The sequence below is a fragment of the Chaetura pelagica genome, unplaced genomic scaffold, assembly GCF_000747805.2.
Source record: "Chaetura pelagica isolate M959 unplaced genomic scaffold, ChaPel_1.0 scaffold78, whole genome shotgun sequence".
Lineage (NCBI taxonomy): Eukaryota > Metazoa > Chordata > Aves > Apodiformes > Apodidae > Chaetura > Chaetura pelagica.
Window position 1 is genome coordinate 1,770,264 of NW_009954492.1, and position 12,335 is coordinate 1,782,598.

A 12,335-nucleotide genomic window follows, 5' to 3' on the forward strand; every position below is an offset into this window, starting at 1 on the left:
GGACACGTTCCTGTGTGATGTGCTCTGGGTGACCCTGCTCTGGCAGGGGAGGTTGGACTGGGGGATCTTTCGAGGTCCCTTCCAACCCCTAAGATCCTGTCATTCTGTGAAAGTGAATAATTCACTGAGAATGATTCTTCTTAAAAACAGCAGCTTAAAATAAAATTGAGAAATCCAGATAATTTTGTTTTTTCAGATGGATGTAGTGCTATTCTTCAAAACAGCTACAACAGCAACTTTGTGTGTGGCTTTTGTTAATGTACAGATTGGTATTGCAGGCAGAAATTCAAACGAAGTATATAAAACTCCTATTTTCCCTCAGGGATTTTTTAAAGGCAGAATAAATGTCCTGTATGTCAAATATTCTTTTATCCAATTCAAATAAATTGAAAAAAATCAGCCAACTAAATAGTAAACACAAAAAAAACCCCAAAGCTTACTAAAACAAAAGTTGATTCCAGGACTGAAATAATAAAAAATGAACAAATACAGAATCACAGAAAAATTAGGTTGGAAGAGACCTCTAAAGCAGTGGTTTCCAAACTGTCTTGATTGCACATCCCATCAGTAAAAAAAATATTAGCCCATACCCCAAATACATGCATATTTACTTATTTTTAAATTATATACATGTACTACTGAAGTTCTCACATTTTCTCCCTGCACCCCACTGGATTGTCTGTCATACCCCCTGGGCTGTGCACACTCCACTTCGTAAAAAAATGCTCTAGAGGACATCTAGGCCATTGCCCTGCTGGAGCAACTTCAAAGTAAAAATAGGGGTTTTGAGGGTCTGTCCAGTTTAGTTTAAAAAATCACTGAATAGGAAGATTTCCCACCCTGTCTGGACAGGAAAGTCCTCACAGTTCACTCTGTTGAAAATGTTTTTCTTACGTCCAAACAGTATTTTCCTTGCTGCAGGTTCTGACCATTGCCTCATCTTCTCATTGTGCAACACAGACAAAAGGCTGGGTTCATCTTCCCTGTGACTCCATCTGTAGCTGAAGAGAGCAGTTTGATCTACCTTCTGCTTAGCCTTTAAGGTGAAACAAAGCCAGTTTCCTAAGTTTCAACATGTGTCATAGGCTCTCAATGTTTTAGTGTGTTGCTGTGCTCGACTCTCTCCTATTTGTAAACACCTCTCTTTTACTAGGAAGAACTCAAAACTGAACAAAACACTTCAGATACAGCCTCAGAAAAGGGAGGAGAGAATCTGTTCCCTTGATGTGCTGGCTATGCTCTTACAAACACAGCCAGACTGCAGACTCTACCTTCATGACCAAAAGGGAGCACTGCTGACTAATAATCAACTTGTCAGTCACAAGAGCTGCAGGGCCCCTCCTGCAGAGCTGCTCCTTAGCCTACCCACACCAACTGTACCAATGCACAGTTGTCCTGTCCCAGGGACCCCACTTCATATTTCTCTTTGTTGAACTTCATGATGCTCAAGTCAGCTCATTCCTTCATGCTGTTGATATCGCTTTGAAAGGTAGACCTGGTAATGACAATCTGGCTTTACTGCTGAGCTGGATACAGCTGAAACCTGTGCCACCATCCATGTTACCAATGAACATGTCAAAAAATGTCTGATCCAGTATTAAATCCTGAGAACTACCATTTGTTAAAGTGGTGCAAGTTAAATTTTAACTGGCTGACTTTTTACGCCTCACTGAACCAGCCAGTTTTTATCCATCTTGTAGCCCAGAAATCCAGTCCCTGCGTTCCTCAAGCATATCTTTCCCCTCATAGCTACCACACTTCTTCCAATTTTTCCTACAAATACAATAGTCTATGCTGAAAGCAAGATAAATCACAGTAATTGCTCTCCCTTCATGTCTGCTTGCTTTCTTGCACATGGGGATAGTTCTTGTGCTTTAAGGATGGTGCCCTTGGGGATCAACCACTTCTCCTGTGTTCATCTACACTTCAGGGCAGCCTCCCACAGGATCCTGCCTGCCAGTTTACCAAACAAGGCAAAATCCTCTCTCCTGAATTACAGGATTTTTATTTTATTACTTGTCATCCTCAATTCCTTCGGGGTCTTAAACCCTATCATCTCATGGCCACTGCAACTAAGGCTGCCACTAAGTATCACATCACCAGTCAGTTCCTCTTTATTCATGGGCAATCCAGCAGAATGCCTCTTCTAATTATGTATCCCACTACCAACATAAAAAAAATTGTCTTTAACACTCTCCAGAAATCTTCTAGATTGTTTTTGCCCTGGATAGTTATAGTGTATTTACAAACAACTGTTTTTAACTCCCTGTCACTCCTTTGTTTAAAATCACACATTAACAATTGTTCCTCAGTACTGAGCTGACCCCCAGAAAAAATGCACAAGAATCCTTTATGCTGTTGAGATTATTTTTAGCCTGATTAACCTACTGGGTAAACTGGGGCTTCTTACACTGCAGCATGAATCAGAAATATTATCAAGAGACACCAAAAGCACAGTACAACATCTTGTGGGCTGGTCACAAAGTTGAACAAGCTGGCAAATTCCTACAAATACGTAAGAAGAAAAAGAGGACTGTTTTGTGAGCAATTCACTAGAAATTAAAAAAAAAGGAAAAATAAAAGAGAAAAAAATTCTGAAAATTTAAGCAGTTCTACTCTTCACTTTATTGGAATAAACTTCAACTTCTCATCTCTGTGCCTGGCAAGATCATGGAGCAGATCCTCCTGAAGGCTCTGCTAAGGCAAGCAAATAACCAAGGGGTGATTGGTGACAGCCAACACAACTTCACCAGAGGCAAGCCCTGCCTGACTACTTTGGTGGCTTTTTACAGTGGGGTCACAGGATTGGTGGAAAAAGGCAGAGCTACAGACATCATCTACCTGAACCTGTCCAAAGCATTCAACACTGTCCCACATGACAATCTCATCTCCAAACTGGAATGTTATGGCTTTGATGGATGGACCACTTGTTGGGTAAGGAACTGGCTGGATAGTTGCACCCAAGGAGTTGTGATTGATGTCCGAATGGAGACATGTGACAAGTGGTGTTCCTCAAGGGTCCATACTCAGACCAGTACACATTAACATCTTTGTGGCCAACATGGACAGTGGTATTGAGTGCACCCTCAGCAAGTTTGCTGACTACACCAAACTGGGTGGTGAAGTCAGCACGCTGGAGGGAAGGGATGTCATCCAGAGGGACCTTGACAGGCTCGAGAAGTGGGCCTGTGCAAACTGCATGAAGTTCAACAAGGCCAAGTGCAAATTTCTGCACCTGGGCTGAGGCAATTCCACACACAAATACAGTTTGGGAGGAGAAGGGATTGAGGGCAACCCAATGGAGAAGGACTTGGGGGTGATGGTGGTTGAGAAGCTCAACATGAGCCAGCAATGTGTGCTTGCAGCCCAGAAACCAACTGCATCCTGGGCTGCATCAAAAGAAGTTTGGGCAGCCAGTTGAGGGAGGTGATTCTCCCCCTTTACACTACTCTTGTGAGACCACACCTGGAGTATTGTGTCCAGTTCTGGAGCCCCCATCATAAGAAGGACACAGAGCTCCTTGAGCAAGTCCAGAGGAGAGCAACAAAAATGAGCAGAGGACTGGAGCACCTCCCGCATGAAGACAGGCTGAGGAAGTTGGGGTTGTTCAGCCTGGAGAAGAGGAGGCTCCAAAATGGCCTTATAGTGGCCTTCCAATACCTGAAGGGGGCCTACAGGAAAGCTGGGGCAGGACTTTTTGCATGGGCATGTAGCAAGAGGACAAGTGGCAATTGTTTAAAATTTGAAGAGGGGAGATTTAGATCAGATATTAGGAGGAAACTCTTTACTATGAGGGTGGGAAGGCACTGGAACAGGTTGCCCAGGGAGGCTGTGGAAGCCTCAACCCTGGCAGTATTCAAGGCCAGGTTGGATGGGGCTCTTGGCAACCTGATCTAGTGATAGGTGTCCCTGCCCATGAAGGGGGTTGGATCTAGATGATCTTTAAGGTCCCTTCCAACCCTAACCTTCCTATGATTCTATGAGGTTACCTATTTCCTGTAATATTGAATTCACAGGAGCTTCTTTTAAAAACGATTCAAAGTAAAACAAAGGGGATATATTGACCTCATCAATGTTTACAAATATGTAAGGGGTGACTGCCAGGGGGACGGAGTTAGGCTTTTCTCGGTGATGACCAGTGATAGGACAAGGGGTAATGGGTGTAAATTGGAGCATAGGAAGTTCAAGGTGAATATCCGAAAAAAATTTTTTACTGTGAGAGTGACAGAGCACTGGAACAGACTGCCCAGGGAGGTTGTGGAGTCTCCCTCACTGGAGACATTCAAAACCCACCTGGATGCGTTCCTGTGTGAACTCTAGGTGACCCTGCTCTGGCAGGGGGGTTGGACTAGATGATCTCTCGAGGTCCCTTCCAGCCCCTAAGATTCTATGATTCTATGATTCTATGATTTATGTTTGGTTATCAATACTTATTTATGGCACATCAGTCTTATAATGAAAAAGTTGGATAACTAAGGACCCTGTTGTCCCAACAGAAGAAAGAGCTGGCAGCATTAATAAAAATCAGATAAATCCACACCTGTTTGTGGTTCTGACCTTGATTCTGTGCCACAGTCCCTTTACACTGCTCCACCAGTATAAAGGGACTGTGAGTCAGGCGGCTTTGTTTGGTAGGCAGGGAGTTCTGATTCTTTAAGGCCCTATAAGGGCTCTTAAAGCGGTTCTTAAGCTGATGTATGGAGAAAAGGTAACTGGTCTTTATCCATTAACAGAGAAAGGAAGATTTGCTAAAGCTGCCATAAAAGAAACCATATAGTTGAGCTGTCACAAACACCCCCAGAATTATGCTGTACACTTTAAAGAAACTGAGGATAGAAGAACAATACATGACTTGTGATCCTAATGTAGCCATTTATTTAAAGCTCAGTCAATACCTGGTCCAGAGGAACTTCTACACGAGTATCTTCATCTTCCTGCACTTCAGCTGCTCCCCACGTTTCAGACAGCTCTTCTCTGGCTTTGTAATTCTCTTCACCTACAATTTAAAAAGACACAGAGTGGAAGGAATTGAAGTCCAATTGTGACACTGTGTGGCACAGCTGCTGAACTGCATTCAATTTTATTTGTAAGAGCAGGTTTCTGAGCTCACCCACCATTCCCTATGCAGGTCTTCTAATGAAGTTTTCAGCCTCCCATTATTGTCTATTTGTTTGCCCTTCCTTTCAGTAACAAATACTTAAATGCTACACCATTTGGGGAAGGACAGGAAACAGAGAGTCATCGAAGTCCTGGATCTGAAGTTTCCTTCACTTCTGGCAAAGGTCAGGAGGAAATCAGGACTTAAAACATTTCAACAACACATTACTTCTATTTCTACAGTCAATTATAGTACTATCTAGTAACTAGCATTATACCACACATCTAGCAAAAATCTGTCTATGAATCAACAGCAAACATGGTAAACCAGGAAAAGACTAAAAGATTAACAGAAAAAATAAGATTAATGCTACTCCCCACTCTTGGGCACACACAAGCAGAATCATAACTGAAACTTCATATCCACATTAACAGAGCACATACTTCTAGCAAACAAGGTTAATGCTTACAATTATATTAAATTTTGCAAAGCTTTTACACAATTTAGTTTGAGTGGGGTTTTTTTTCACTAAGGTGTAAGTAACAACTAGGGGTCTTTGAGGTTTTTCTAATTCTTTCAGTATCAACTAAGAAAGTGAAGACAGGTACATACAGAAAACAAGCTGTTTCCAAATGACATGCATTTCTTTCTCCCTTTCCCCCCCAAATGAAAACAGCCTAGAAATTAAAATCACAGATTACATCAAAGCATCTCCCTCTCCTTCCATCTATCTAGGAAAGGCAGATGGTCCTGTGCTGATGCATTCATAACCAACATAATAAGTAACTACAATAAGAAAGAAGAAAACTACTGTGCTATTTTGGATTGCCTCTTAATTCTTCATAAAAGAATGTGAACTTGACAATACCAACTGACCATGCAAATTGATCTGCATTGCTGGACACTGTTAAATAAAAAAACCTAATGAAGCACTGAACCATTTACAGAACCATTGAGAAAGAGGAAAAATAATGGATAAAAACCATTCAAGAAATCCAGAGCCTACCTGCATAAAAAGTAAGCACTGACTACTCTGAAAGTTACTTTTCTGGTTAATTTCTCATCTCTATGAGAGCAAAGGAAAGAGATTACTCTGGCTGCAAAATTCTGAGGCCCACCATACCACTGAAAATGGCTAACTATAGGGGAGGTGCCATTTCATCCAGATAGCCTCAGACATCTGCTGACAGGCCACTGACCCAGAATTAAAACACCAGAATTAAAATCCTTCTCAGTTTGAAATGAAGAGAAACAGGGAACTCCATGGAACATCACAATGATATTCCAGAGTGGTACTGCTGGTTGCATCTTAGGAGAGAGATCTTCTGATGGACACAGCAGTCTGAGCACCTGAGAATCGGTCCCACTGGACCTGCACACCTTGCCAAAAGATCTATATGACTTGCCCTCTGAAAGTACAGGTGCTGGAAATATTATAGGGTTCTAAGCAATACTGATTGGATTCTTGTCCTAAACATCTCAAACATCTTGAAAAAGGTCCCATCTTCATACTTAGCATGGAAATAATAATTTTGTTTTCTTCATTTCCTCTTTGTGCATGTGTGTGTGTGCATTATTAAATACAACGCATCTATTATAGCATGTTCCTTTGAAACCAAATAAGGACATACCATATTTGCAGCAATAAAAACATGGAGTGGTTGAAAGTAGCAACAAAAATTAATCTGCGTGGGTGCTACTTGTACTTTTTCAAATAACCAATGCACTTCACATTTCTCCTTTTTCTGAGCTAAGGGACAGAAGGTTCTGTTTCTCTTGATAGTATTTTTGTTGCTTCTCATCATAGACATTCAATTGAGATACAGATCACTGCCATATTCTGCAAGGAATATTTCATGTGTTCCTTGAAAGCCACCATGATGACTCTCCTAACTTAAGGCCTCTCCTTAAGTACTGTAAGAAAATAACCTTGCCTTAGATTCCTTGCCTCACTGAACTACAAAAAGCTGAAGCAGTGTCTGAGAGAACTGCATTTAATATCACCACCATTTCATTTAGACTTTGTAATGACACCTTTGACTTTAAGATCCCCAAATCTTTGAACCAAAATGGGGATTGTCTGGCCTCAAGGTAAAAGGACTTTGATGCAGAGATAATTCTCATCAGGTTTTTCTCCGGCAGGGGAAAAGAAGAAGTACAGGTGACATTAACACGTGATGGCCCTGGAGGCTAAATCCACAAAATTAATCTCAAAAGTTAAGGATTCTCAATTTTAAAGCACCTTTCCATAGAAAAGTAGATCAGCCTCAGGGCTATGCTTAATATTCCAGCAATTAAACTCTACACAAGGAGACAGACAAGCTGTTATTTCCTAAAATCTTAACCGTTAAACCAGGAGGGAGTGAGAGAGAGGGAAGAAGACAGTAAGTTTCTACCCAGATCATGCAACTAACTTTCCCATTCAAAAGACTGTACCCAAAAAGCTAGTAACAGGGGATAAGCAAAACCTGAAACCCCCATGGGATTTCCTCCAAGCATTTTCTAACATGTATCTGCTCAGAAAGTTGGCCATAAATGAAAAGAGATTAGTTGAGAAGAGCTCTGCACAAACTTCCTGTATCTCTGAAGGATACCACTGTTCATTGCCTCGCACAGAAAGCATTCTGAAGTGAAACAGTGCTCTTGCTGTTCCACAGAATGGAAGATGCCAAAACTAGATGGCAGGATGGAATGGGAAAGAACAGCAACCACAAAAGCCACTAAAAAAAAAATAATAAAAAAATCAAAGATAGTGATTCCAGACAAAACACGAAACTATCCCCTTTTCAGAACAGCTATATTATATATTAAAGAACAGTGTATTTCAAATGCATACAACACAAAAGATCACTAGTTGGTTTCTGAAAGGATGGAAGAAAGCATTTGTTGTCAAAAAAAGAAAAGATATTTAAAGAAATAAGAAAATTGACAACAAAAAGGAAATTAATTATTTGCCTCTGCACAAACATAACAGTATGGAAGACAAATGTCCAAAACACATGTACCATTAATAATCAGGGAAGGAAGAAAAACTCTTATGTCTGAAATGTTTCAAAACAGGTGATGAAAAAAATTACAACTGAAAAATGGGAAAAACTTGAGCAAATATAAAATTGGAAAGAAAATTTTCAGGTATGTAATTAGTCTTACATTAGGACACATACACTTCTTATCTTTTGGTACCAAAAGTGAAAAGTAATCCAAAAACAGTAAAACAAATGACAAAAAATTAACTTGATTAAATGGAGCATTAAGAAAATAGCTCAAAATGTAAACATTATTAGTCATGTTACCTCTCTTCAGGCAGAAATATTTACACTTTTTGCATGTGAATTTACAAATACCTGGAGGAGGGCAGCTGAGTGCAAGGCCAACACATTACTTTTTTATGTGATTCTGAGTCAAGATCTTGTCAGCAGGAGTTTGCAGACCACATTAATTACTATTACCAGTGCTGCAAGTTACTCAGCACCTCCCAAGCCAATGTGTCAGGTTGAGTAATTTTGCCTTGTATTTTATAGGCAATATTTCAGAAATGCTTCTAGTTTAGGAAAAAAAAAAGCATCAAAACCCCCTTATTGATGCAGTATTTCACATCTCTGTCTGAATCAAGTCAGTTTCTACACACATCTCTAAGGAAGGAAAAAGCAACAAGGCATTTTAGAACAACACTATAAATTACATGAAAAAAACATTTTTGCAAGTCTCCATTCTACTTAGTTATGGGCTTCTATTGCAATCTCTAGTCAAGTTAGAAATAAGTAGTGTATCTTACTGAAACAAGAATTCCCAGCACTTCCACGAGATGGCACATTTATGCCTACCCCAAATAGTTCATAAAATACTATAGATTAAACATGCTCCTCATACAAAAGATAGTTCTGACTTTCTGTGCCTCAAAGTAACTGAGAATTGGCCACAGTCAGGGTCATGCCAACACTGGGGAAGAAGAGCTCTAAAAGGGCATGAGAAACAATGCCAGGCCCAAGCCTTACAGGTAGGCTGTGGCACACTCTACCAATGTGCTTCAAGCTGAGCAGAATATGATGGTAGCAAAGGATTCAAGGGCTCCTCGAGCTCCAAATGTCTCCCTACATCTTTACTTACAAGTATAAACCAGAGGATTTATTTCAGTTAGGTTCTCAGTTCTCAATGTAAGAAAGTGCTGCTTCTGTCAAGCCAAACAAAATATTATTGAGTCTCCTGATCTTCTGTAAGGTTATTTTTCCATGGTGTCCAGACAACCAGAAGAGACTGGAATTTTTCAGGTTTTGCCAGTCACTGTGTGAAAAAAGACCTTTGAGCTAAAGACCAACACTATTTTTTATACCTTATACAGACAGAAACGAGGTAACCTACATAAACATCTCTCATTATTTCTGATTATTTTAAAGCAGGGTCTTGTTCAGTAATGCAGCCAAAAAGGGGAAAGAAGAACCTGCAGAAGGGAAAAGAACAGATCACAAGAGGAAAAAGGCATTCAAGAGGAGCAGCCAACTGGAGAGAGAGGATATGCAGAAGCTGGAGGATACTGACTCTGAGGAGAGAGAGCAGAGGTGGTGGCTGTGGTGGGTGCTCTGCCCTCATGACACTGAGGTAACTGAGTGAGAGGAGGTGCTAGGAAGGGCTCAGAGGCAGGGCAGGTGGGAGATGGTCTCCACCATTCGAAAGCCTCAGTTAAAAGCAGTGCTGGAAGCCAGGCTGATCTGCTTCGGAGGCAGCTGTCCAGGTGACGGGCTGCGTGGAGTGTCTGAGTCTGTCACCCTACAGGGGGACAGTGAAGACAACACCTGTGTGTGCTGCGACCAGGTAAATGGTTTGCTCAGCCTGGTTGCTGAGCTTAAGCAGGAAGAGAGAGGTTAAGGACCATATGGGAATGTGAAAGGGAAATAGATTGGTGGAGCTGCACCCTGCCATCCTCAGGGAAAAGGCAGCAGGTAGTAGCTTCACAAGAGGTAGAAGATCCCCAGCCCTCTGGTTACCAGCAGGAAGGACAGGAACTAGGAGAGGTCCCTGCTACGGGTAGCAGAAGAGTTCTCACCAGGCCCTCCCCACATCTCCAGGTGCCCTTACAGAACAGATACAGGGCTCTGGAGATAGAAGACCAGTCAAACAACGATGCTGAAGAAGCCCCATCCAGGGAGCTGCCAAAGCTGCCAGCTCGATGCAGTAGGACTGCTCCTAAGGAGCTGACAAAGCAACCAGCTCCTCAGATTAGGACTGCTTCTGAGAAGAGCAAGAGGAGGGTGATAGTGATAGAAGATACCATTCTGAGGGGAAATGAAGGTCCCATATGCCAGACCCTTCCCACAGAGAAGTCTGCTGCCTCCCTGGGGCCAGGGTGAGGAATATAACCAGGAAACTTCCTGGTCTGATACAGCCCTCAGACTATTATCTTCTTTTGATATTTTGGGTAGGTAGTGATGAGGTGGAGAAAAGAGGTTTGAGAGTAATAAAGATTTTAGGGCATTGGGAAGACTGGTCAAGGGCTCAGGTGCACAAGTTGTGTTCTCCTCTGTCTCTCCAGTCTTGGGGAATGATGAGTGGGTTAACAAGAAGACCTCATAGGTCAATGCCTGGCTCCAAAACTGGTGCTACCAGCAAGACTTTGGGTTTTTTGTTCATGGTTTGGTTTACAGGACACCAGGCCTGCTCACATCGGATGGGAAGACCCTGTCCCACAGGGGAAAAAGGTTACTAGGGCAGGAATTAGCAAGTACTCCTTGACAGGGATTTAAACTAGGTTGGAAGGGGGTGGGGGAAAAAGTCAAGCTTATTGCAGATGAGCTAGACAGGCAACCTCACTGGAGGCCCAGCTTAAATGCCTTTATACAAATGCATGCAGCGTGGGGAATGAACAGGAGGAGTTAGAGATGAGGGTGAGACTGCAGGGCTATGATCTCATTGCCATCACTGAGGCTTTGTGGGATGGCTACTATGACTGGAGCATCAGAATGGAGCGTTACAAACTCTTTAGGAAGGACAGACAGGGGAGATAGGGTGAGGGTGTTGCCTTCTATGTCAAAGACCAGCTGGAGTGCCTGGAGCTCTCCCTGGAGGCACATGAAGAGCCAACAGAAAGCTTAGGGGTTAAAATTAAGGGGAAGAAAGGCCAAAGCGACATCACAGTGGGGGTTTGCTACAAGTTGCCTGAGCAGGAGGATAATATAGATGAGGCAATATATAGACAGATAGGAGCAGCTTCACATTCACAAGCCATGGTCCTTATGGGAGACTTCAACAACCTGACATCTGTTGGAAGAACAACTCTGCTAAATGCAAACAGTCCAGGAGGTTCCTAGAGTGCAAGGATGATAACTTCCTTTTTCAAGTAATCAAGGAACCAACAAGGAGAGGTGTTGTGCTGGATCTTGTCCTCACCAACAAGGAAGGGCTGGTGAGTGATGTTAAACCCAAGGGCAGCCTAGGTGGCAGTGAACATGAAATGGTGGAGTTCAAGATCCTTAGGGCAGTAAGGAGGGCTCACAGCAAACTTACTACCCTTGACTTCAGGAGGGCAGATTTCAGCCTCTTCAGGGATCTGCTCAAGCAAGTGTCTTGGGGTAACATCCTGGAGGGAAGAGGGGCCCATGAAAGCTGGCTGATATTTAAGGATCACCTTCTCCAGGCCCAAGAGCATTGAATCCCAACTATGAGGAAGTCAGGTACAAACTCCAGGAGGCTGGCATGGATGAGGAAGCAGTTCCTAGAAAAGCTCAAACTGAAGAGGGAAGCATACAGGGGGCAGGTACCCTGGGAGGATTACAGAGAGGTTGTCTGAGCAGTGAGGGATCAGGTGAGGAGAGCCAAATCCCTGCTAGAATTAAATCTCGCCAGGGATGTTAAGAACAATAAGAAAAGCTTCTTTAGGTATGTTGGGGAGAAAAGGACATCCAAGGAGAGTGCAGGCCCTCTCCTGAAGGGAATGGGTGAGGTAGCAACACAAGATATTGAGAAGGCTGAGGTCCTCAATGACTTCCTTGCTTCAGACTTCTCTGGCAAGTGCTCCAACCTCAACACAAAGGCCACAGAAGGTGAAAGCAGGGACTGGGAGAACAAATTACCCCCCACTGTAGGTGTAGAGCAAGTTTGTGGCCATCTAAAGAACCCGAAGGTGCATAAATCTCTGGGAACTGATGAGATTCACACACGGGTCCTGAGGGAGTTGGCAGATGAAATTGCTGTGCCTCTGTTCATCATATTTGAGAGGTCATGGTTGTCTGGTGATGTTCCTGCT

At 42.6% G+C, this 12,335-nt stretch overlaps 1 protein-coding gene across 1 annotated transcript in view; it reads right to left on the reverse strand.

The window, feature by feature from the left end:
- The window catches only part of DCDC2 (doublecortin domain containing 2), a 72,730-nt gene that overhangs the window by 11,591 nt on the left and 48,804 nt on the right, over positions 1–12,335 (reverse strand). Inside the window, 1 exon segment of the mRNA XM_010004525.1 lies at positions 4,896–4,996. Coding sequence (XP_010002827.1) covers positions 4,896–4,996 — 101 coding nt within the window.